Source organism: Sardina pilchardus, chromosome 23 (assembly GCF_963854185.1).
Source record: "Sardina pilchardus chromosome 23, fSarPil1.1, whole genome shotgun sequence".
Taxonomy (NCBI): Eukaryota; Metazoa; Chordata; class Actinopteri; order Clupeiformes; family Clupeidae; genus Sardina; species Sardina pilchardus.
The window spans coordinates 8,573,483-8,593,482 of NC_085016.1; the positions used below are offsets into that span (position 1 = coordinate 8,573,483).

The 20,000-nt window shown below is 44.9% G+C and overlaps 1 protein-coding gene across 1 annotated transcript in view; it reads left to right on the forward strand.

The window, feature by feature from the left end:
- Positions 1-20,000, forward strand: part of LOC134071480 (protein diaphanous homolog 3-like) — a 234,257-nt gene that overhangs the window by 139,403 nt on the left and 74,854 nt on the right. Inside the window, exons 18-20 of the mRNA XM_062528214.1 lie at positions 11,722-11,820; positions 12,725-12,819; positions 14,943-15,044. Of these exons, the coding sequence (XP_062384198.1) occupies positions 11,722-11,820; positions 12,725-12,819; positions 14,943-15,044 (296 nt within the window). The remainder of the gene's footprint in view (positions 1-11,721; positions 11,821-12,724; positions 12,820-14,942; positions 15,045-20,000) is intronic.

Genomic DNA, 20,000 nt, shown 5'->3' on the forward strand with positions numbered 1-20,000 from the left:
GTGTGTTGAGTGACCCCGGTTTGGTGCCGTTGTGATATGAATCAGCGAGCCAGACGGTAGAAGGTGGATCGATGCCTTGCTGGCGTCTCTCTCTGTGGAGACTGGCGATGGATGAACACACCTCCTTTTTCTTACGCTCAAGGGAAGCCCCACCACCCCCTCTCTCCCCTCCCCCAAATACTGGCGGACCTTTTCACCTGACCGGCCCAGGCCTGGCTGCCTCCATGACTGATGGTGAACAAGAGAATGCTACCCTACACATTTCTGCACACACACGCACACACACACACACACACACACACACACACACACACACACTTTTATTGCAGGCAGGGGTATCATGTCATGATGTGATTACGGTCCCACACACACACACACACACACACTCACACCCACACCCATCCCTATCCTCCCTTGTGGGAAAGTGAAAAGGATTTCTCACATGAATGAACGGCCACGCACGTTGACAGTTTCATAGGCCCCTTTGCCTTGGTGTGCCCCTAACTGGATCTAATCGTAATGCTGCGCGGGTGACCTGATCCGCTTCACTGGGGACTGGGACTTACACTGAAGAGGGCCCTGCATGTGTATGCATCAGCAGACCTCCACCTCACAGAGCTACTCTCGGAGCCATGCATCTCGCAGACGGTGCTGACTCGTGAACGCTTTAAACGGGAATCACAAGTAGTCGCCGGAAAGATGAATGCCTTGTGCCTAATGCTGCACTAATGTGAATATTTTAGCAAAACAAACATTTTCCTCTTTGTTTGGGCCTGTGATCAGTATTTAGGCTCACGGTAGCTTAGTGTTTGAAAACATTTTAAAGATGAAAATATTTAGTATAGTGTTATATTGATAAGGCCTACTTTGCGATAAATTATATGTGTTTTGGCCTTGGGATCTGGGATTAAAACAGCAATGCATCAAAGAACATGGATTTTATGTACACTAATGAATATAGTTAACTAGATGTAATTGACCCTGTCATTTTTTCGTGCCCTGCACACAAATTCACATGTGGCTGGTTGGACTATGTCTCTCCTAACAGACCTAATAGGGAGTTTGAGCCCGTCATATTATTATGAAATATCAGCCTTCAGTTCTCTCAGGCTTCAACAAAGAGCGCACACACACACACACACACACACACACACACACACAGAGAGAGACTCTCACACGCACAGAACACATTTCTGAGCCGAGACTATGTTTCTCCAAATTAAGGTCACTTGGGCAAAGAGCAGCAGCATTACAGAGTGCTGGCCTTTAGATGCTCACCTGTTCCAACAGACAGCTCTGCCAATTAGCACAGCACCTCAAAGACCACACCGACAGAACAACCAGACAGACACACACACAAACACACACACACACACACACACACACACACACACACACATGCTCATTTCAGACCTCTTTCCTCTATGTTGTGTCTATTGCTTATGTTTAAAAAGAAAGAAAAAAATGATGGATGAAAAATTTAAAAGAAAAGAAGAAATGGTATGTGGGCATTAGGAATGGGACTTGTTTGGTTCACTTGTTTTAGCAGTGCACATATGTGTGGGTGAGAGATGTGTGATTGCTCTTTTTTGTGTGTCTTCATCAAGTTAAATGTAGAACAATGATGTTATCATTATATCTCTACAAATTATATTGAATAACAGTACATTATCTACTTTTACACTTCAAATAAAAACTAAAACAACAGGTTCTTAAGTAGTTTTGCTGACCTTATGGATTATTTTGGCAAGAATAATTTCAATAGACACCACTGCACATTTTGAAGACAGACCAATTCTTTAAAAAAAATATAAATCCTTATAGCACATTATTTATGAAAGTATTCATAATATATGAGGTAATACTCATGCAAATGATTGTATGCCCTTGCCAATAGTTGCATCAAATATGGGGTGCTTTGCACATAAATCCTGATAGTTTGGCAATACAGAATTTTATTCTGTAATGTTATTGATACTGATTTAATGATGTAGACTATTACTAAAAACAAAATGTAATTTGTAGTTTTAGCCTACATCACATTAGCTCATTGTAGCAGAACATATTTGTGTAAAAATGAAATTATGTATCTGTACTGACCTGTACTTACTCTAATGCAGAGAAAAATACGAGATCGGACTCGATCGTATTGCTTTTAAAATCATGTTTACTTTTTTTATAAAAACTTTGTGATTGGAAAGGCAGTGCTATAGTATAAATGTTTGACCCGTGTGTGTGTGTGTGTGTGTGTGTGTGTGTGGAATGGACCCAACTGAAAACTCAAGCTCGTTATTCAGAGCAGTTTTTCTCATCTTGTCCAATCTTTCATACATGCATAAATGCACATACAGTACACATATGCACACAATATAATTAGCCTTATTTGCATAAGATAGCTGCAGGCTTGCTTGAGAGTGGTGAAAGGTTGGCTCAGCCACACGGCGATTCCAATCAAAGCACCAGATACAGTACTGTACCTGTGTGGTGGCATATACACAATCTGCTTCTTCAGCCAACACCCACAGCTCTGCCATCCACACACACACACACACACACACACACACACACACACACACACACACACACACACTTCACCGCCCACCCGAACCCTACACAAGAAAAGCAGCAGTAGGAGGTGTGCACTCCGACATTCAAAAGTATCTTAGCGACCAGGCACATTTCTGCCTCGGATATAACACTTAATTTATGTCCACCGAAGAAATCTCACACATATGGATGCAGAAGACTGTACAGCACTTTATTTCCGCTAAACTAAAGGATGAAGAAGAGGAAGTGTGAACTACAGTACAGTGGATTATTGTGCAGTGTGTGTGCATATATATCTTTTTTTTTTTTTTTAAATGTTAAGAAAGATATATAACATTACTGTGTAGGAGAGTCAGTACGTACAGTGTATGTGTGTGTCCAGACCTGAACATACATGTCTGCTGGCCTGTCAATCTGAACACATGCAATTATAGAAGGTATTATGTTGTAGTTATATGCTGGCTAAACAAATATACAAAGAAACAGACATAGAGAAAACATATACTATGCGTCTTACTGGCAGAATGTGCGTGTGTTTTTTTCCGCTACAGATTAAGCCCACCAATACGGGCGTAGAGAATCTTGAGTGGACTAACAGCTCCCCTCCCTGTCACAAAGCCCAAATCGTAACTTGTGGACTCCTGTTAGTGACCCAACCCCACCACTCCCTTAGTGGTGGTCACACACACACTCACACCACCGTCTCACAGACTGTTTGTTTGTCTGTAGCAAACTGTCTGTTTATTTTACAGAAACACACTGCTGTTTTGGTGATTCTATTTTACACTCTCTGTGTGTGTGTGTGTGTGTGTGTGTGTGTGTGTGTGTGTGTGTGTGTGTGTGTGTGTGTGTGTGTGTGTGTGTGTGTGTGTGTGTGTGTGTGTGTGTGTGTGTGTGTGTGTGTGTGTGTGTGTGTGTGTGTGTGTGTGTGTGTGTGTGTGTGTGTGTAGTTGTGTGAAGTAAAATTAGCCTGTGGAATTACCTCCAAAGCTCTTAATCTCCTTTGACTGTTTAGGAGTGTTTGTGTGTGTGCAGCATGCTTTGTTGTGTGTGTGTGTGTGTGTGTGTGTGTGTACTGCAGTGAGAGCAGAGTGACGGCTAGCTCCAGCAAGAGCTTTCCCTCTGTCCTCTGCAGCAGTCTCCTTGCAAGACTGCATGTCTCAGCTCTGGGTTATTTGTCTGTCTCTCTCTCTTCCTGTTCTCTCTTCTCCTCGTCTCTCTTTAAGCTCGTTTGAGAGGAATCATCTCCAGACTGACATTCAAGTGAAGTCAATAACGTCCACCTAACGAGTCTGTGCTAAAGGCCACTCAGGATGCATGCCATTACAGTCAGCGCATCACAGACACACACACACACACACACACACACACACACACACACACACACACACACACACACACACACACACACACACACACAGACACATTTAGCATCGTGGCCATGGAGATGCATTTCAATGGGTCATAGATGTAAAGACTCCAACACAGATTTGCATTATCTGGAGTTGCATGAATGGAAAAGAAGCTTTTATGTCCTAATTCATCTGCCCCAGTTGTTACCCAAATCAGCGAGACCATCACACTACCAACATTTCCCCTTGCCAAACTCCTTTGAGATAAAAAAGAAAAAAAAAAAAAGCAAGAATTTTCTGGCTACATGTCTGGGAGCACCTGTTTTAGAATGCTTTCCTCTGGCAGTGATACGCTTCAGCAAAAAAACATGGTTATCTCCATGTTAGATGGCCCCTCTATGTTGTGTGGTCATCGTTGTGGCTGAAATACAGATGTGCTCCACCTTGCACAGATGAGAACTTGAAGGTGAAACCTCCCTGGATGTGTGGTGATACATTTGTGTGTGTGTGTGTGTGTGTGTGTGTGTGTGTGTGTGTGTGTGTGTGTGTGTGTGTGAGAGAGCGCACCCAGGCGTTTTCTCCTTGTCATTAATGCACAGCTGGGTGCATTGATCCACATGTGACTGAAGTGTTTCTTGTGGTTCCTGTTGAAGCAGCCCTTGATTGTGCGTGTGTGCGTGCGTGCGTCTGTGTCTGTGTGTCTGTGTGTCTGTGTGTCTGTGTGTCTGTGTGTCTGTGTGTGTGTGTGTGCGCATGCTGCTAATCCATCACTAATCATTGAGGCGAATTGACTTGTGGTAGTTTTAGATTGCTCCCGTGCCCTGACCTCTGTCCAGACTGAATGATAAGCGTCGCGTTTGACGGAGAGCTGTGTGTTCTGGAGTCCGTGGCGCCGGCAGACGGAGCAGTTAGAGGTTAATTTTCTGTCGCAGCCCGAGAGATGGATTGTTATCCAAGCGTGCTCGCTCTAGATCACTCCCCCCACAACCCCCGGGATTGATGAACCAGGGGAAGTTCTCGTCAGTGGCAGTCGTCGGTGTGTCTGTAATCTCAGGGATTGATGATAATAGGACAGCGATGATTCCCATGAGGGGGTTTTGCTGTTTGCGTGCATTTAATCTAAAGCCTCTATGCTGCTTCATGTGTGGTCCTGTGTGTGTGTGTGTGTGTGTGTGTGTGTGTGTTTGTGTGTGTGTGTGTGTGTGAGCAAGCATGAGCGCTCGTGCTCCCGTATTCCCATATACTCCACCCTCTTGTGGTTGCCTCCTCCTCCTCCTCCTCCCATTCGTTTCTCTCCTTCTGCTAGGACTCTATTCATCCTTTCACCCATTCATCCCTCATCCCTCCCCTCCGCTTCTCTCTCCTCTCTTTTATCCCTTTCTCCTTCCCCTCCGCTCCGCCTGTCCGTGTTTCTCTCATTCTCCCTAGTAGCGAAAGCACCGCAATTTATTTACAATTTGTTCGCCTTGGCTCTGGTATCAGCCCAGTAATGTGCTGCCTCGTTTAAAAGACATTTGCCGCCGCGACTTTATTTTGCCAAGATGATTTTTCATCCACGCTTGGGCTTTTCTTTTCATGAGGAGAAGAATTGATAATAGACATGTTTTTCCATCCAGACAAATATCCCTCCCCACCTACCACCCCCCACCCCCCCAAATGTGCGTCCTTCCCCCTCCTGTAATGATGGGGAGGAAAGAAGGAATAATCAGAAGAATAGAAAGAAGGGGACGATGACAGGATGGCAGGCTTTTATCTTTTGTCAGCATGTGTTTTGTGTGTGTGTTTTGGGCTGTGTGTGTGTGTGTGTGTGTGTGTGTGAGAGAGAGAGAAAGAGATACAGATAATGGTCAAAACAGCTGCCAGAGTAATTATTTTTGGTGTGTATTTGTATTCCTGATTATCATGTGCTTAGGTTTCTGAGTGTTTGTGGTCATGACTGCATGAGAGATCATTTGAAAGACGTTTGTTCGAAAGTGTGTTTGACTGTTTGTTGTGTGCAGTCTAGAATGCTAATGGATGGGTTGTGTGTGTGTGTGTGTGTGTGTGTGTGTGTGTGTGTGTGTGTTAGGGTTAAGAGAGAGTGTGTCTTCACTGCTTGTGTGTGTGTGTGTATCTCACGATGCCTGCCCTGTCTCCAGCTTGCATCTCCTGCACAGATCACTGCAGTATTTACTGACACACAGCAGTGGCAGATGCAGCATGAAATTACCAATCATGAATTTGCTCTTTAACATCATCAAAGCAGCTGTGTGTTTGCCTCTCTGCTGGGTCATTGGCTTCAGTTGCAGGGCAGCCATCACTAAACACATGTACACACACGCACACACACACACACACACACATGCTGGTGTGAACGTGTGAACATCCGGTCGCTCAGAGATTCATCGTCATTAGTTTGTATGGGGAATAACTGTACACATAATTCACAGTGCTGCCTGAATGCTGTGGGGGGACTGGTGCGCCATTCTGGTTGTGTTGCATACCACTAATCAACACACTAGGATACTGCAGTTATCTATCTGCCATAAATTAAATGTTTGAAGTGTATCTACACAGACCAATTTGATTTTAGCTGTACACTGTTGACATAGTTTGAGTCAATTAGTGATCCGTTGAATTTGACTAATCTGGCCACCCGGGCTAAACCTACTAGTATGCTGCCTGCAGCTGATTGACAACAGCTGATGAACAGCAAAAACTCTCTGGGTAAAACATGTTCCCCAGAATTTCCGTTTTGTGTGTGCGGGCAAAATTAGATATGATTTATTTAGCTATCTCACAGTTTGAGTGGCGGGGCATACCAGACCAACTGAAACCTGAACCTAGGGGGTTACTGCTGTCTGAACAAAAAAGTTCAAGATGAATGCACATACTGTTACACCCTTAGTGGTTTGTCAGCGGCACCCGTTCACACGGTAGATACACGCTTAAGACATTTAGCAAGACATGCATCATGCTATGGTTACAGTGGTGAGATCTTGGAGGAAAAGGAACGCAACACAAGAGGTGTGTTCAAATACACAAACGTAGGCAAGCAATTGCAAACAGCATTCTGTTTGCCTTGTGTTCTCTGTGGATGTTTGCAAACACTTGTAAACAGTTGGAGAAGATGTGTTTCAGTGGGCATACCGGGGGAGGTGGATGGAGGGTTACCTTTGAAATGGAATGTTTGCTCAAGATTGTTCAAATTCAACTGTTCAGAGAAAGCATGAATGTCAGCCTCTGTTCAAGAATGCATGGACCCGATGAGAAAATAGTTTTGTTCCACAAAGTCCGGCCTTTTTATGTCTTACCACTCAGATCTCTCTCTCTCTTTCTCCCCTTCTCCCTTTCTCTCTCTCTCTTTCTCCCTTTCTCTCTATCTCTCTCTTTCCCTTTCTTTCTCTCTCTCTACCCTTCTCTCTCTCCCCTTCTCTCTCTCTCTCTCTCTCTCTCTCTCTCTCTCTCTCTCTCTCTCTCCATCTCTCTCTCTCTCTCTATTTGTATGTGGGCGAACATGAATGCGGTGTTCACATGTCTGCCAGCCCGTGTCATGGGGGAGCTCCCGCTGGGCGGGCCCCCACGTTCCCGGTGCCTCCCTGCGTCCCGCGGCCACGTGTGTGTGTGTGTGTGTGTGTGTGTGTGTGTGTGTGTGTGATCTGGCCCGGCCGCTGCCGGTGCTCCTGGCACTCCGGGGGCCTGATTAAAAAGGGGCCTTGATGAGGCCGCAGGCATCCATCGCCCCCGCCACAGCCTCGGCCCAGGGGGACTCGCTCGGGTGTGATGTAGGCGTGCGGCTAACACGTCGCGCATCAGTCATGCTCTTTCAGTCACTGTTTATTTATTTCACCCCCCCTGTTCCCCTCTTTCTGTCTATCTTTCTCTGAATATGTACTGTGTGTGTGTGTGTGTGTGTGTGTTTTTTTTTTGTGCTGTCTGCTGCAGTATCTGCGAGAAGCAGGTCCGTTTGTTGACGGGGTGCTAATATAAGGAACAATCCGCCCTGGTGTTTTTGTAACTTAACACGTGCGCACATTGCTCCCATCGCTCAAGCCTTGACATGCTGGCTTCTCTCTCCCCCCTCCATTGCTTTCTTCTCCTCTCAATCCCAAGTGGTGGTGTTGACGCACAGAGAGACATGCATTGCACAGAGACACACACTCTTAACCTGAGGACAGGTCCCTGTAGGTGTTGGCACCTGTGGAGAGAGGGCCGCTCCAGAGGGAGGGAGAGTGTGCACATAATTGGCTGGCACTCGTGCGAAATAACACCAGTCGTTGTAAAGAAAGAGGAGTCAAACACGCGCACAAACACTTTGTGAAGGACACGTGTGCCTTACCAACTGAGTGTGTGTGTGTGTGTGTATGTGTGTTTGTGTGCATGAATATTAAGGTGCATGACTATGGTCTATAATCTAATATGCTTGCATATTTTTCTCTGTCTCCCAATACATTATCTGTAGACCCAATGAGAGAATAGTTTGTTCCACAAAGTCCAGCCTTCCTTAATCTTACTGTACCTTCTCTCTCTCTCTCTCTCTCTCTCTCTCTCTCTCTCTCTCTCTCTCTCTCTCTCTCTTTCTCTTTCTCTTTCTCTTTCTTTCTCTCTCCCTCTCTCTCTCTCTCTCTCTCTGGGTGTGTATGGCATGAGTTAACGTTTGCCTGTTTCTGTGTGTTTGAGCCAGTTATGAGAGAGAGAGCATGTCCTATGTATTCATGACTTATTTCATTCCCCTATGTGTGTGTGTGTGCGTGTGTGATGGTGGACTCTGTCTCTTCCTTGTCCTAGTTGATGTCCGGGCTAATGGCGACTGTGCATAAAGGAGATTGATTAACTAATGAACCCTGCCCTCCCATAAGGTTGTTAATTGGTCCGCCGTGTAACGAACACTTTCCAGATGAGCGAGAGAGAGGTGAAGGCGGCCATCGTTTGTCTGCAGGAGGTTCTGATTCAATTAGGCAATAGCCACATAACCAAAACACGCAGTGCCCACCCCCTCATGCACTCACACCTGCAGTGAAAAAGAACTTTCTGAGCACTCATAAAACCGCTGTATGCTTTCTCTGCTTCTGATCCATCATTATCGAAGTGAAATGGAGCTGCTTGTGAAATGCAACTGTTTGTCATGCTGTGGTTTTGTATCGCGCCATATTACCACATTTCATGCAGAGAAAGTAGGAAGAGAAGAGGGTTTTTTTTGTGCATTTAGGTTTGTGTGTGTGTGTGTGTGCGTGTGTGTGTTTGAGTGTGGGTGGTGTGTTCATGCGAATGTGTGTGTGCTTATTGATGTCTATGAGTGCACGTACGTGTTTGTGCATGTGCGTACTTGTTTATGCCTACATGTGCGTTTGTGAGTGTGCATATGTCTGTGGAATCTGTGGACGTACTGTACGGAACAGAACAGTCTGTTGCTGCTTTCATCTCTCTCTCTCTCTCAGGGGCTCAGACTGGTTGAATCAGCCAATTTGCTTCAATTATATTGAGTACATGAATCCTTAATGATGTCCAACCAGCACGCCAACTGATTGCAATTAGTTCATTAGTTTCAGATCTGATCTGTCTGCTTCCATGGAAGAGCCCCCCGCAAATGTGCTCGCTGTTCATGGGGATGTCTGCTTCTCTCCACAGTGTCTTTCTTTCTCTCAATGTTCAATTCACTGTCCTATATTGGAATTACTTATTGTTCAGTTTATTGCCAAAGGAAAAAAAATATGGATAAAAGCATACTCTTGAGGTCTCTCTCTTTCTCTCTTTCTCTCGCTGCTCTTCTCTCACCTTCACTTCTAGTGCATGAGCAATGTATAAGATACGACTGAAACATTTCTCTCTACTTCATTCTTCCCTCTTACCTGTTTTTTGTCTCCTGTCGGTTTCTCTACATCTCTTTTCATGGTGTTTTGTCTTTCTTTTCTTTTTTGTTGTTCCTGTTCTGTTCTGTGTTTCTTTGCTCTCTACAAGACCTTGAAGTTAATGTTCCTGTTGTGGAGACACGTAAGTCAACAGACTGTTGTGAAGTGCTACTTGTGTAGTAAACACCTGTCTGTGTTTGTGTGTGTTGGTGATGGTGTTTCTAGGTTGTTAACACCTCTGTGTGTGTGTGTGTGTTTGTGTTTGAACACAAGTTTTGGCTTTCTCCTTGTGACCTCCTGAACTCTTTTTTTTTTAGCATACTTCCCTGTAACCTTAAACTAGCCGGTCTCAGTTGTTCCCCGTAAGAAAAGTTTGCAAGATAAACAGTCAAGATGTCCTCAGAGACAAATTGGTATAAGGATTGCAGAATAAAATGAATTTGTGATTGTAGCCAGTATGTTTAATGCTTTTTAAATCCTGTTCTCTTTTGCCTGACTTGTGTGTCTATTGACAGACCTATCTAGCGTCTACTTTAATTATGCTCATTCTGTTTGGGTGAGGAGTGAATCACATTCCCATATTACTTTTATAACCTCATAATATCCTTTTCAATTGAGTTGCTGCTTGTCACCCAGCCAAGCAGCACAACACACACACACACACACACACACACACACACACACCTCATTCCCACTTTTCTATTAGAGATAAATGTGTAAAAGACAGTGTTCTGTGTCTGTCTTTTTTTTTAACAAACTTGTGTTTGTTTTTGTGACTAGCCAATCAATGTCTTTGTTTGTACAGAGGGATATTTGCAATGCAGTGAGTGTGTGGAAGTCACAGTGACTGAAAATGTAGCTGTGTGTGTTTGTGTGTGTGTGTGTGTGAGAGAGAGGGAGAAAAAGAGAGAGAAGAAAGAGGGTGGAAATGCATCCAAATACTCTGTCTGTGTGTGTGTGTGTGTGTGTGTGTGTGTGTGTGTTTGTGTGTGTGTGTGTGTGTGTTTGTGTGTGTGTGTGTGTGTGTGTGTGTTAGAATGACAACTCAGACCCTCCTCATTTTGCTCACTTCTCAGAGAACTGCAGCCCTAATCTCATTCTACACAGCCGTCTCGCCCAAGCTCAATCCTCTTACAGCCAGACCGTAACCACACACAGACTTTCTGACACACACACACACACACATACACACACACACACACACACACACACACACACACACACACACAGACACACACACACAGAGAGAGAGAGACAAAGACACATAGAGCCATAGTCCACACATAGCACATGATGGCACTGACTGGTCGTGTGCACCAGCTTCACAGCCCCATATATGCATAGTTTTCCATACCCATATCTGCATGCACACACACACACACACACACACACACACACACACACACACACACACGTATGTTACACAGGCTGACACAACTCCTATGCACACATTCTCCAAGATTATGGCATCACCTTACTTATGCAGATACTCCCACCATCCATGCCGCCAGGTCAACAAGTTGAATAGGCCCTTAGGGTCCTAATTACTACATCTCCCAGAAGCCCCCTGCTGAATAATTCAGCATGTTATTGAGAGTGTTTATGGTATTTAAATGCTGATTGACATCTGAGGGGGAAAAAATGTTGTTTACTCCAAGGCCACCAACTTGAGTGAGTGTGTATGGGTGCTTGTGTGTGTGTGCTTAGCTTACACACCAGAGAGTGAGTTTGTATTCCCACTGTGTCTGAGTCATTGTTTTTAATTGCACTACCTGGATGTGCTGATTGTTCTCCTTATCCAGTCTGTTCATTTCTTTGTACACCTGTCACTCTAAGGATGTTACTTACCTTGTTCTTAATAACATAAGATCACTCACTTACAGTTAATCATCTGTGTGCCTGTGTCTGTGTCTGTGTGTGTGTGTGTGTGTGTGTAAGTTAGAGATGAGCAGATATATTAGATCTATGTTTAACGTTTAACTTTGCGTGTACAGGTAAGAAAAATGAGGAAGGCATGGAGCAGAAGAAACCTTCTATCAAGAAGAGAATCAAGGAGCTGAAGGTGCTGGACCCAAAGATTGCCCAGAACCTCTGTAAGTTCAGTATCAAAACACTCCACCTCAGCCTAACACATACTGTACATATTGTAGACAACCCTTACAACAAGCAGTCTAGTTTAGCCTGTCATGTAAGTCGAGTCGAATGATATTCAGTTTTGCACAGGTGGAGACTAACATTATCATTTTCATCAAAGCAGTGTTCCAGCCTGTGCCTTCTATTTCCCACCCCATCTATCTCTTCCTCTCTCTCTCTCTCTCTCTCTCTCTCTCTCTCTCTCTCTCTCTCTCTCTCTCTCTCTCTCTCTCTCTCTCTCTCTCTCTCCCTCTTTCTCTCTCTCTCTCTCTCTCTCTCTCTCTCTCATCCCTCTCTCACACTCCCACTCTGCCTTCCTCGCTCTCTTTCTCTCTTTCTCTTCCACACTCCCACTCTGCCTTCCTCTCTCCCTCTCTCTCTCTCTCTCTCTCTCTCTCTCTCTGGCTCTTTGTTGTCATCCTGTGTGAGAGATCAGCAGAGGCCTGCAGGTGCACAAAGTGCCAGCTGTCACTCTGTCATGTTCATATCCCCAGTGTCCGTGTAAGCCTGTTGTTTAGGCAATAATGAAAGACAGAGCTGATCTGAGTCTGGACAGGCACACTTGCACACATCAAACACACTCTCTCTCTCTCTCACTGACACACACACACACACACACACACACACACACACACACACACACACACACATATTTGAATTCTTTATTTAAATCCACCAATCAATGTTCACTAGGAACACACACACACACGCACATACACACACACACACACACACACACACACACACACACACACACACACACACACACACACACACTCACTCTCTCACACACATAGCACTGCTCCCACAATTAAGTTTTTTGTTTACCCCCCCACACATTTATGTTTTTTGTTTACCCCCCAGCTATCTTTCTGGGCTCTTTCCGCATGCCTTATGAGGAGATCAGAAGAACAATCCTGGAGGTGGACGAGGAGCAGCTCTCTGAACCCATGATCCAGGTGCAGTGACTTCCACCCTTTTACATGCCCATATCAGGCCTACTGTATATACAGTAATTTCCTGCAAATAAGCCGTTTTGTGTATAAGCCACAGGACAGTGTTTTTATGCAAGTTAAAAGAAAAAAAATATCATATTAACACCATATTATTAACTGCCTCCCCTACCTCTTAGCTGAAGAAATTTGTGAAAATCAATTTATAAGCCGCGGCTAATAGTCGGGACATTACGGTAGTATGTTCTATTTTTAAAGCATGGATAGTCTAGAGCTTCTTCCCGTGTTAGTTATTAAAAGCCACAAAGTCATAGGCATGGCAGTTATTGAAAACTCGGTTAAATTGTCACAGTCACATTTTTGCGGAGAAGAAGTTCTTGAGGTTTTCTGTGGAGGCCGCATGCATGTTGAAGACATGCCTCTGAGTGTTACTGTAGGACGGTGAACACAGGGCGCTGTTGACGGCGCTCGGTCCCTATTATCCCAGTCTCTCAGTTTCTCTGTCGGTGTCGCGGCGTCTCCTCACCCCGACTCCTGCTCCCTCTCATTACGGGCCAAGAGACTGACCCGTCACTGCAGCCCCGAGCAGCATCTCATTACACTCCCCCTCCTGACACGGGAACCTTCTGGAAACTTAAACTTCGTGTTTTTTTCTTCTTCTTTTTTTTCTTTTTTTTTCCCGCTCTCTGTCTTTCTCTCTCTCTCTCTCTCTCTCTCTCTCTCTCTCCTCTCTCTCTCTCTCTCTCTCTCACTCTCTCTCTCTCTCTCTCCCTCTTTCTCTCTCTGCCGCCGCTCCCCACTCCAATTAGAGAGGTTCTGCTCCTATCAAACATGGCTATGTTCCTGACACATTTTCAGGCAGACGCGTAAATGTTCACACACACACACGCACACACACACATGCGCACACACACAACACAACACAACACAACACAGCACAGCTTTAATGAAGACATATGCTTGTTGTGTGTGGGTTTTCGCTCGCTTCTCCCCGTTTCTCACACCCAGTTGTCTGTAGATCGGAACCCAAATGAGGCGCCTGGATTGGCCTGCGTTGGCACAGAGAGCTTGCGTCGACATCTCCTTATGTACGGCTCTTCAGCATGCCTCCTACAGTTCCTACAGTAACTGCTTGCCACGGGTCCAGGGTTCCCTCCAGTCCTATAGGGAGGCCTTGTTTGGCTAAGTAGTTCCCGCTTCAGTTCAGGGAGTTTTCTCTCACATCAAGTGTGGAAGTAGAGAAACCGCCCAGCAGCGAGAGGAGAGCAGAGTTGAAGAAACTACCACCCTCTTTTTCTTTTTCTGACAGATATACACACACACACACACACACACACACACACACACACACACACATGCACCAAAAAGTAGCTAGGTTTTTATTTCATCTAAGCATACCAACTTGGAAATGGATGTTGGCAGACATCGCTTTTAGGTGTGTGGGCACACTAAAGCACATAGCATTTAAGCGTGTGTGCAAATCCAAGCATGGCGGCGCGCATAGAGTCGAAGATAAAAATTGAACACCCGTCTGAACTAAAAGCATGAAAAGGTGCGGAGCGGCTGCGGAAATGGGGAACAGATGGAAGAGGCGGACCACAGAAAAGATGGGGAGAGGATGAGAGGAATGAGAGGATGGGTGCTGTCGAGAGAGTGAAATATTAGTCTAGCGGTGCATCTGCTACGGTGCTGTACATTTACAGTCCTAATGCTGCCGTGCCAGTAATGCGCGGGTTGGATTTGAGTTTCAGAAGCTAGCACTCTCCAGAGATGATAAAGCCTAGCAATACCTTAATATAGCTGTCACAGGGCTGTGGCTAACAGTGCAGTAGGACAGAGTGTACATAGTGTACAGTACCTTTTGTGTTTTTGTCAGATTTGTCCAGGACTCTTGAGATGTCTCTCGCTGTCTCTTACTCTCTGTATGTTTATTAATGTATGATTCTCTCTCTCTCTCGCTCTGTGTGTGTGTGTGTGTGTGTGTGTGTGTGTGTGTGTGTGTGTGTGTGTGTGTGTGTGTGTGTGTGTGTGTGTGTGTGTGTGTGTGTGTGTGTGTGTGTGTGTGTGTGTGTGTGTGTGTGTGTGTGTGTGTGTGTGTGTGTGTGTGTGTGTGTGTGTGTGTGTTTTAGAACCTGGTGAAACATCTCCCAGAGCAGGAGCAGCTGAATGCCCTGGCCCAGTACAAGAGCGAGTACGCCAGCCTGTCTGAACCTGAGCAGTTCGGAGTCGTGGTGAGTGACACATAATTCACTCACTTAGTCTCTTACACACACACTCACACATACACACACTCACACATACACACACACGCACGCACACACACACATACACACACACGCACACACATACACACACACAAATACACACCTCATGCCACATGCAAATGCCTATATGCTGATGTCAGCTCTTTTCTGAGGAGTGTAGTGAGAAAGTTGGTTGTGTTTGTTGTATGTCCATGAATGCGGTAAGTGAAAGTCAATGGCATACATAAGAGTCATTACAATGCTGCGTGTTTGAGAAAATGTGTGACAGTGTGATAGAGCAAGCAAATGAGCTATTGAGTATGGTGTGAGAAATGTGTGTGTGTGTTTGTGTGCGTGTGTGTGTGTGTGTGTGTGTAGTGGGGAGTAGTGTCGTGTGTTTACAGGGCCTGTAAAGATTAGCTGTCGTTTCCCCGGTAGTGGATGCTGTGATTTGTCGCCGGCCCAGCCTTGCTCTGCTCCGCTGGGGTGTCACGGCAACCACCTATAAATAAGCCAGTAGGGCGGGAGAGCAGCACACCAGCTCACCACTCAGGATGGCTGACCTTGCCCAAGATTCATAGCACATCGTGTGTGTGTGTGTGTGTGTGTGTGTGTGTGTGTGTGTGTGTGTGTGTGTGTGTGTGTGTGTGTGTGTGTGTGTCCTTCTGTGTGTATGTGCACGTATGTACCTACAAGTCTTCTAAATAGTGTGAGTGTAAGTGTTAGCATGGCTTGTGGTGTGTGTGTGTGTGTGTTTGCGCGTGTGAGTGAGTGTGCAGATGACTTCTCTCTGAAGTGGTGTCTGTGGTGTTGACACCCTTTTAGTTTAATGAAACAGGCTGAGGCTGTAACTCAGTGGTATCTGAGGACACCCATCCAGAACCTCTTATATAACCTCGAATGCATGGGATGCGTACACTGCAAGTGTAGGAAAAGGAAAGAGAAAAGAAGACTATATTTCTGTCACATAGTTTTTTTTTTTCCCCTCTCTCTCGAGGTGAAGTACAGTGTGCACTTAAGAAGAGCAAAGCACACACAAGTGCATGAGTAGGAGGGGTTTACTGTACCACCGCAGCTCCCAGACAGCAGAAGGTCCTGTTTAGGTATTCTCACGTGTGTGATGAGGACACAAATCATGGTGGAAGAAAGAATGTTGGCGATTAGAGAGATTGGAGGCTAGTAGTCTTTACGCCGATGTATACAGTTCTCAGGCACTGTGAAGTCAGGTGGACCACACCCTTTTCTGTGTGTGTGTGTGTATATAAACACTGTTGAAAGAAATGTTCCTTGCTTTAAGCCATGCTATATATATATATTTTTTTTGTTGTTGTTTGATAGTGGCTTGCATAATATGACAAGTGAATTACTAATTAAGCTCTTTTCCAGACATGCCTAATAGCCAGCCTTGAGGCAAAAATGAGACTCGGTATAGCTCAAAGAAAATCAGTCGGAACTTCATGACAGAATAAGTAAAACATGAGCATTTCTTATGCATTTCCCAAAATAGTCTCAAATATCCTTCTCAGTAAGGACAGCAAGAGAAAGTCCAACCACCTATAGGGCAAAAGTGATCATTCCTTCTTGTGATTGTCTAGCAACAGGTTTGTCTCCAGCACGCCTGTAGAGCTTGTTGAATTGAAAAGACTGAAACGTCTGAAAAGGTGTCTGAAAGCCAAAAAAAAATACAGCTCAGTAAGAAGGCACTGCAAAGCAGAGAGAGGAGAGGCTGAGATGGAGGCACTTTAATACTGAGATGGAGATCAGTTTGTGGATGGATTGAGTGATAAGGTTACGGTGGAATGAGACAAGACAAAAAAAGCTTCGATCGGATATTCCGAGCTTATGTAATTCCTGGCGGTGCGAGGAGGGTCGTTATGTATGCCTGCGTGGGCTGGGGGAAGGTTTGCTTTAAATCTACCATCAAAGAGAATGTCTAATATTCCCAATGTGCAAGCGCAAGCAGTTTCCCCCCCTCGCTCGCTATCTCTCTCTCTCTCTCTCTCTCTCTCTCTCTCTCTCTCTCTCTCTCTCTCTCTCTCTCTCTCTCTCTCTCTCTCTCTGTGTCTCTGTGTCTTCTCTCGTGCTCTCTCTCTCTCTCTCTCTCTCTCATGCTCTCTCTCGCTCACTCGCGTTCCCTCATACCTTCACCTCCTTTGTTTGCTGTTTTCAAAGTTGACTTGGGAACAAAGAATAAGTCATGCAGGGGAGGATGTGTGTGTAAGGTAGATATATAGATGATGCACTTTGATTATCCACGACATTGTCATCATATCCTCGCTTTAATGTTTGGTCCTCTTACTTGCTGAGTTCCTGCTTTTTAGTGTGCTCTCCGTCTCTCTCCTTCTCTCTCTCTCTCTCTCTCTCTCTCTGTAGTGGTTAGTGTGCTCTCTCTCTCTCTGTAGTGGTTAGTTTGCTCTCTCTCCCTCTCTCTTTCTCTCTCTCTCTCTCTCTCTCTCTCTCTCTCTCTCTCTCTCTCTCTCTCTTTCGGTTGCTCTGGCTGAGCAGATGAATGGGAGAGTAATGAAGCGGGTAAATTAACACGGCAAGTAGCAGGAGGGAGAGATGCTCTCACTGCCATGGCAACCACCAGAGTGCCTTTTTCAGGTGGACCTTTCAGGTACAGAAGGAACGGTTGAGTCACAGCAGAACAGGAGAACGACTGAAATTAAACAGCTGTGTGTGTGTGAGAGAGAGACTGAGAGAGTGATTAACTAATTCAAAGCATTAATGTTTTAGGGCATACTCACACTGGGAACGGTTCACTTGTACCGAACCAGAGTATGATTTTCTCCCTTTCTTGGTCCGCACTCACACTGACAGTGCACACACTATCAAGCTGTACCCAGGCACAGTTTAGCAGCTGTGTTGTAGAGTCTTTGCATAGGCGCAATCATAAGCACGACCGTGCCGTGCCCGTCTCCACCTCCTCAAGCGAGCCCTGGCACGGATAACCGTGCCGCGCCCAGGTACGATACGGAGGGATCACATTTGTCAAACAAAACGGACTTTGGGGGTCAAACGTACTCGGGTACGGTACATATGGTATACTGTAGTGTGAGTATGCCTTTAAAGTATCTTACTGTGTGTTCACACCGCCGGCGACTTGAGCTTCTAAAATCACTCAGGACGCCCTGTAAAGGACGCTGTGGGAAGCTGGGATCAGCTTGGATTCTTTGGCCGCTCTGACGTAGTAGCATTCTATGTTCGTTGCTGGTCGTTTGGTCGCTGAACCGCGTCATAGCTCATTACCATAAAGTTAAACCATTTTCAACTTTCTCTAGTTGCTCAAGACGCCCAAAACGCGACGCCGACGGATTGGTCGCTGCTGGCAGCTGAGAGAAGCCGGCTTCCATTGAAAATGAATGACTTCCAGAATCTTTGGAAGCTCAAGTCGCCGGCGATGTGAACACACAGTTATAGTTTAGAAAAAAAAATAAAAATACAGTCTACATGGTGAAAGCACAGTATGGGAAAGTATAGTACAGTGTGTGCCCCATTGTTGACGTTTGATTCAGTTGTTTTCGATTCAGTTGTTTTCAGTTGTTTCTTGATTTTGAATTCACTGGGTAGTCAGCAACTCAGTTGATATCATGGGGAGCCCATGCTAGGAGAGGGAGATGTTTTTGCATGGATTGTTGTTATTGTAACAGCAACATAGTAGCACTCATTCTGCCAATATTTGTTATTGGTTTAAATGACTGTGCTAAACTTGTCAGGAAGCTCAAAAGTTGTTATGTAGAATGTGTTGCATTTTTAATACACAGCGTTTTTATGACTATACCCTTGGTGAGGTCAAAATAGTTTGTTTATTTTTTAAAAAAAATATATATTTAAAGCAAAATTTGGAGTGTCACTGTTGGAAACTTTTTTTTGTGTGTGTTCAAGATACTTTTTAAGCCCTTAGGGAAAAGAGAATAAATAATTTCTTGTGTGTACGCCGTCATCTTGAAATTGTTTGGTTTTTTTGGGGGTGTTTTTTTTCTGGATGATAATCCTGTTCAATCATTTACGACTGCAAGTGCTTTGAATTGAAGGCTGTTTCATGGTGGATTAGATGTTTGCTGACATTAGATGAGCTGGCAGAATGTTTACACACATAAATTAGGCATTTAGTGATACCCTATTTTACCCCTCTATTCCCTATAGCACAGGTTTTGTAGTAGGGTAAACATATACTGTATGTCTTGCTTTCCTAACAGATATTTGTTGTTTGTTTATGTCTGTCCAAAGTACTTTGCTCAGACACTGGCAATGGCTATTTGCTTAATTGGCAATTTTGCATCATATAGATTAGTCTTACTGTGCATTATCTAAGCCGTGTGATTGGATGAGACACGCAGAAAGACTGACAGTAGCAGATACTCCAGCGGAGAGGATAAATGCAGATTTCTCACATGTTTCGTGTTAACAGAATACAGTGATTTTTAGAGCTAGAATGAGAGATAATTTGTTGTGTGATTGCAGACAGAGGTTTTGTGTGCGTGTGCGTGTGCGTGTGCGTGTGTGTGTGTGTGTAGATGTGTACATAAGTGAGTAATAAGCATGTGTGAAAGGGAGAGTTGACACATGTGTTTGTTTGTGTGTGTGTGTCTGTGTGTGTGTTTCTGTGTTGATAAGTAATAAGCATGTGTGTAAGGGAGAGATACGTGTGTGTGTGTGTGTGTGTGTGTGTATGTATGTATGTTGCTTCCCGCACTCTGCCGCGCCTCTCTTCATTAAGCCAAGCCAGCCTGAGATAATGCCTGAATTATGGAGATGATGTGCCTCCGTATGAGTTTCGCCTGATTGATTTACTGTCTGACGCCTGAGACTGAGACCGTGGGTTGCCAATCTGCTCTCATTCGGACAATTTGGGCCCCCGTTTCGCCGTGAAGCCCTGGAGGCTAGGCTAGGCTAGGCTCCTGCACCCCAAATTACATTACATAATGAGAACGCTTCGGCTAG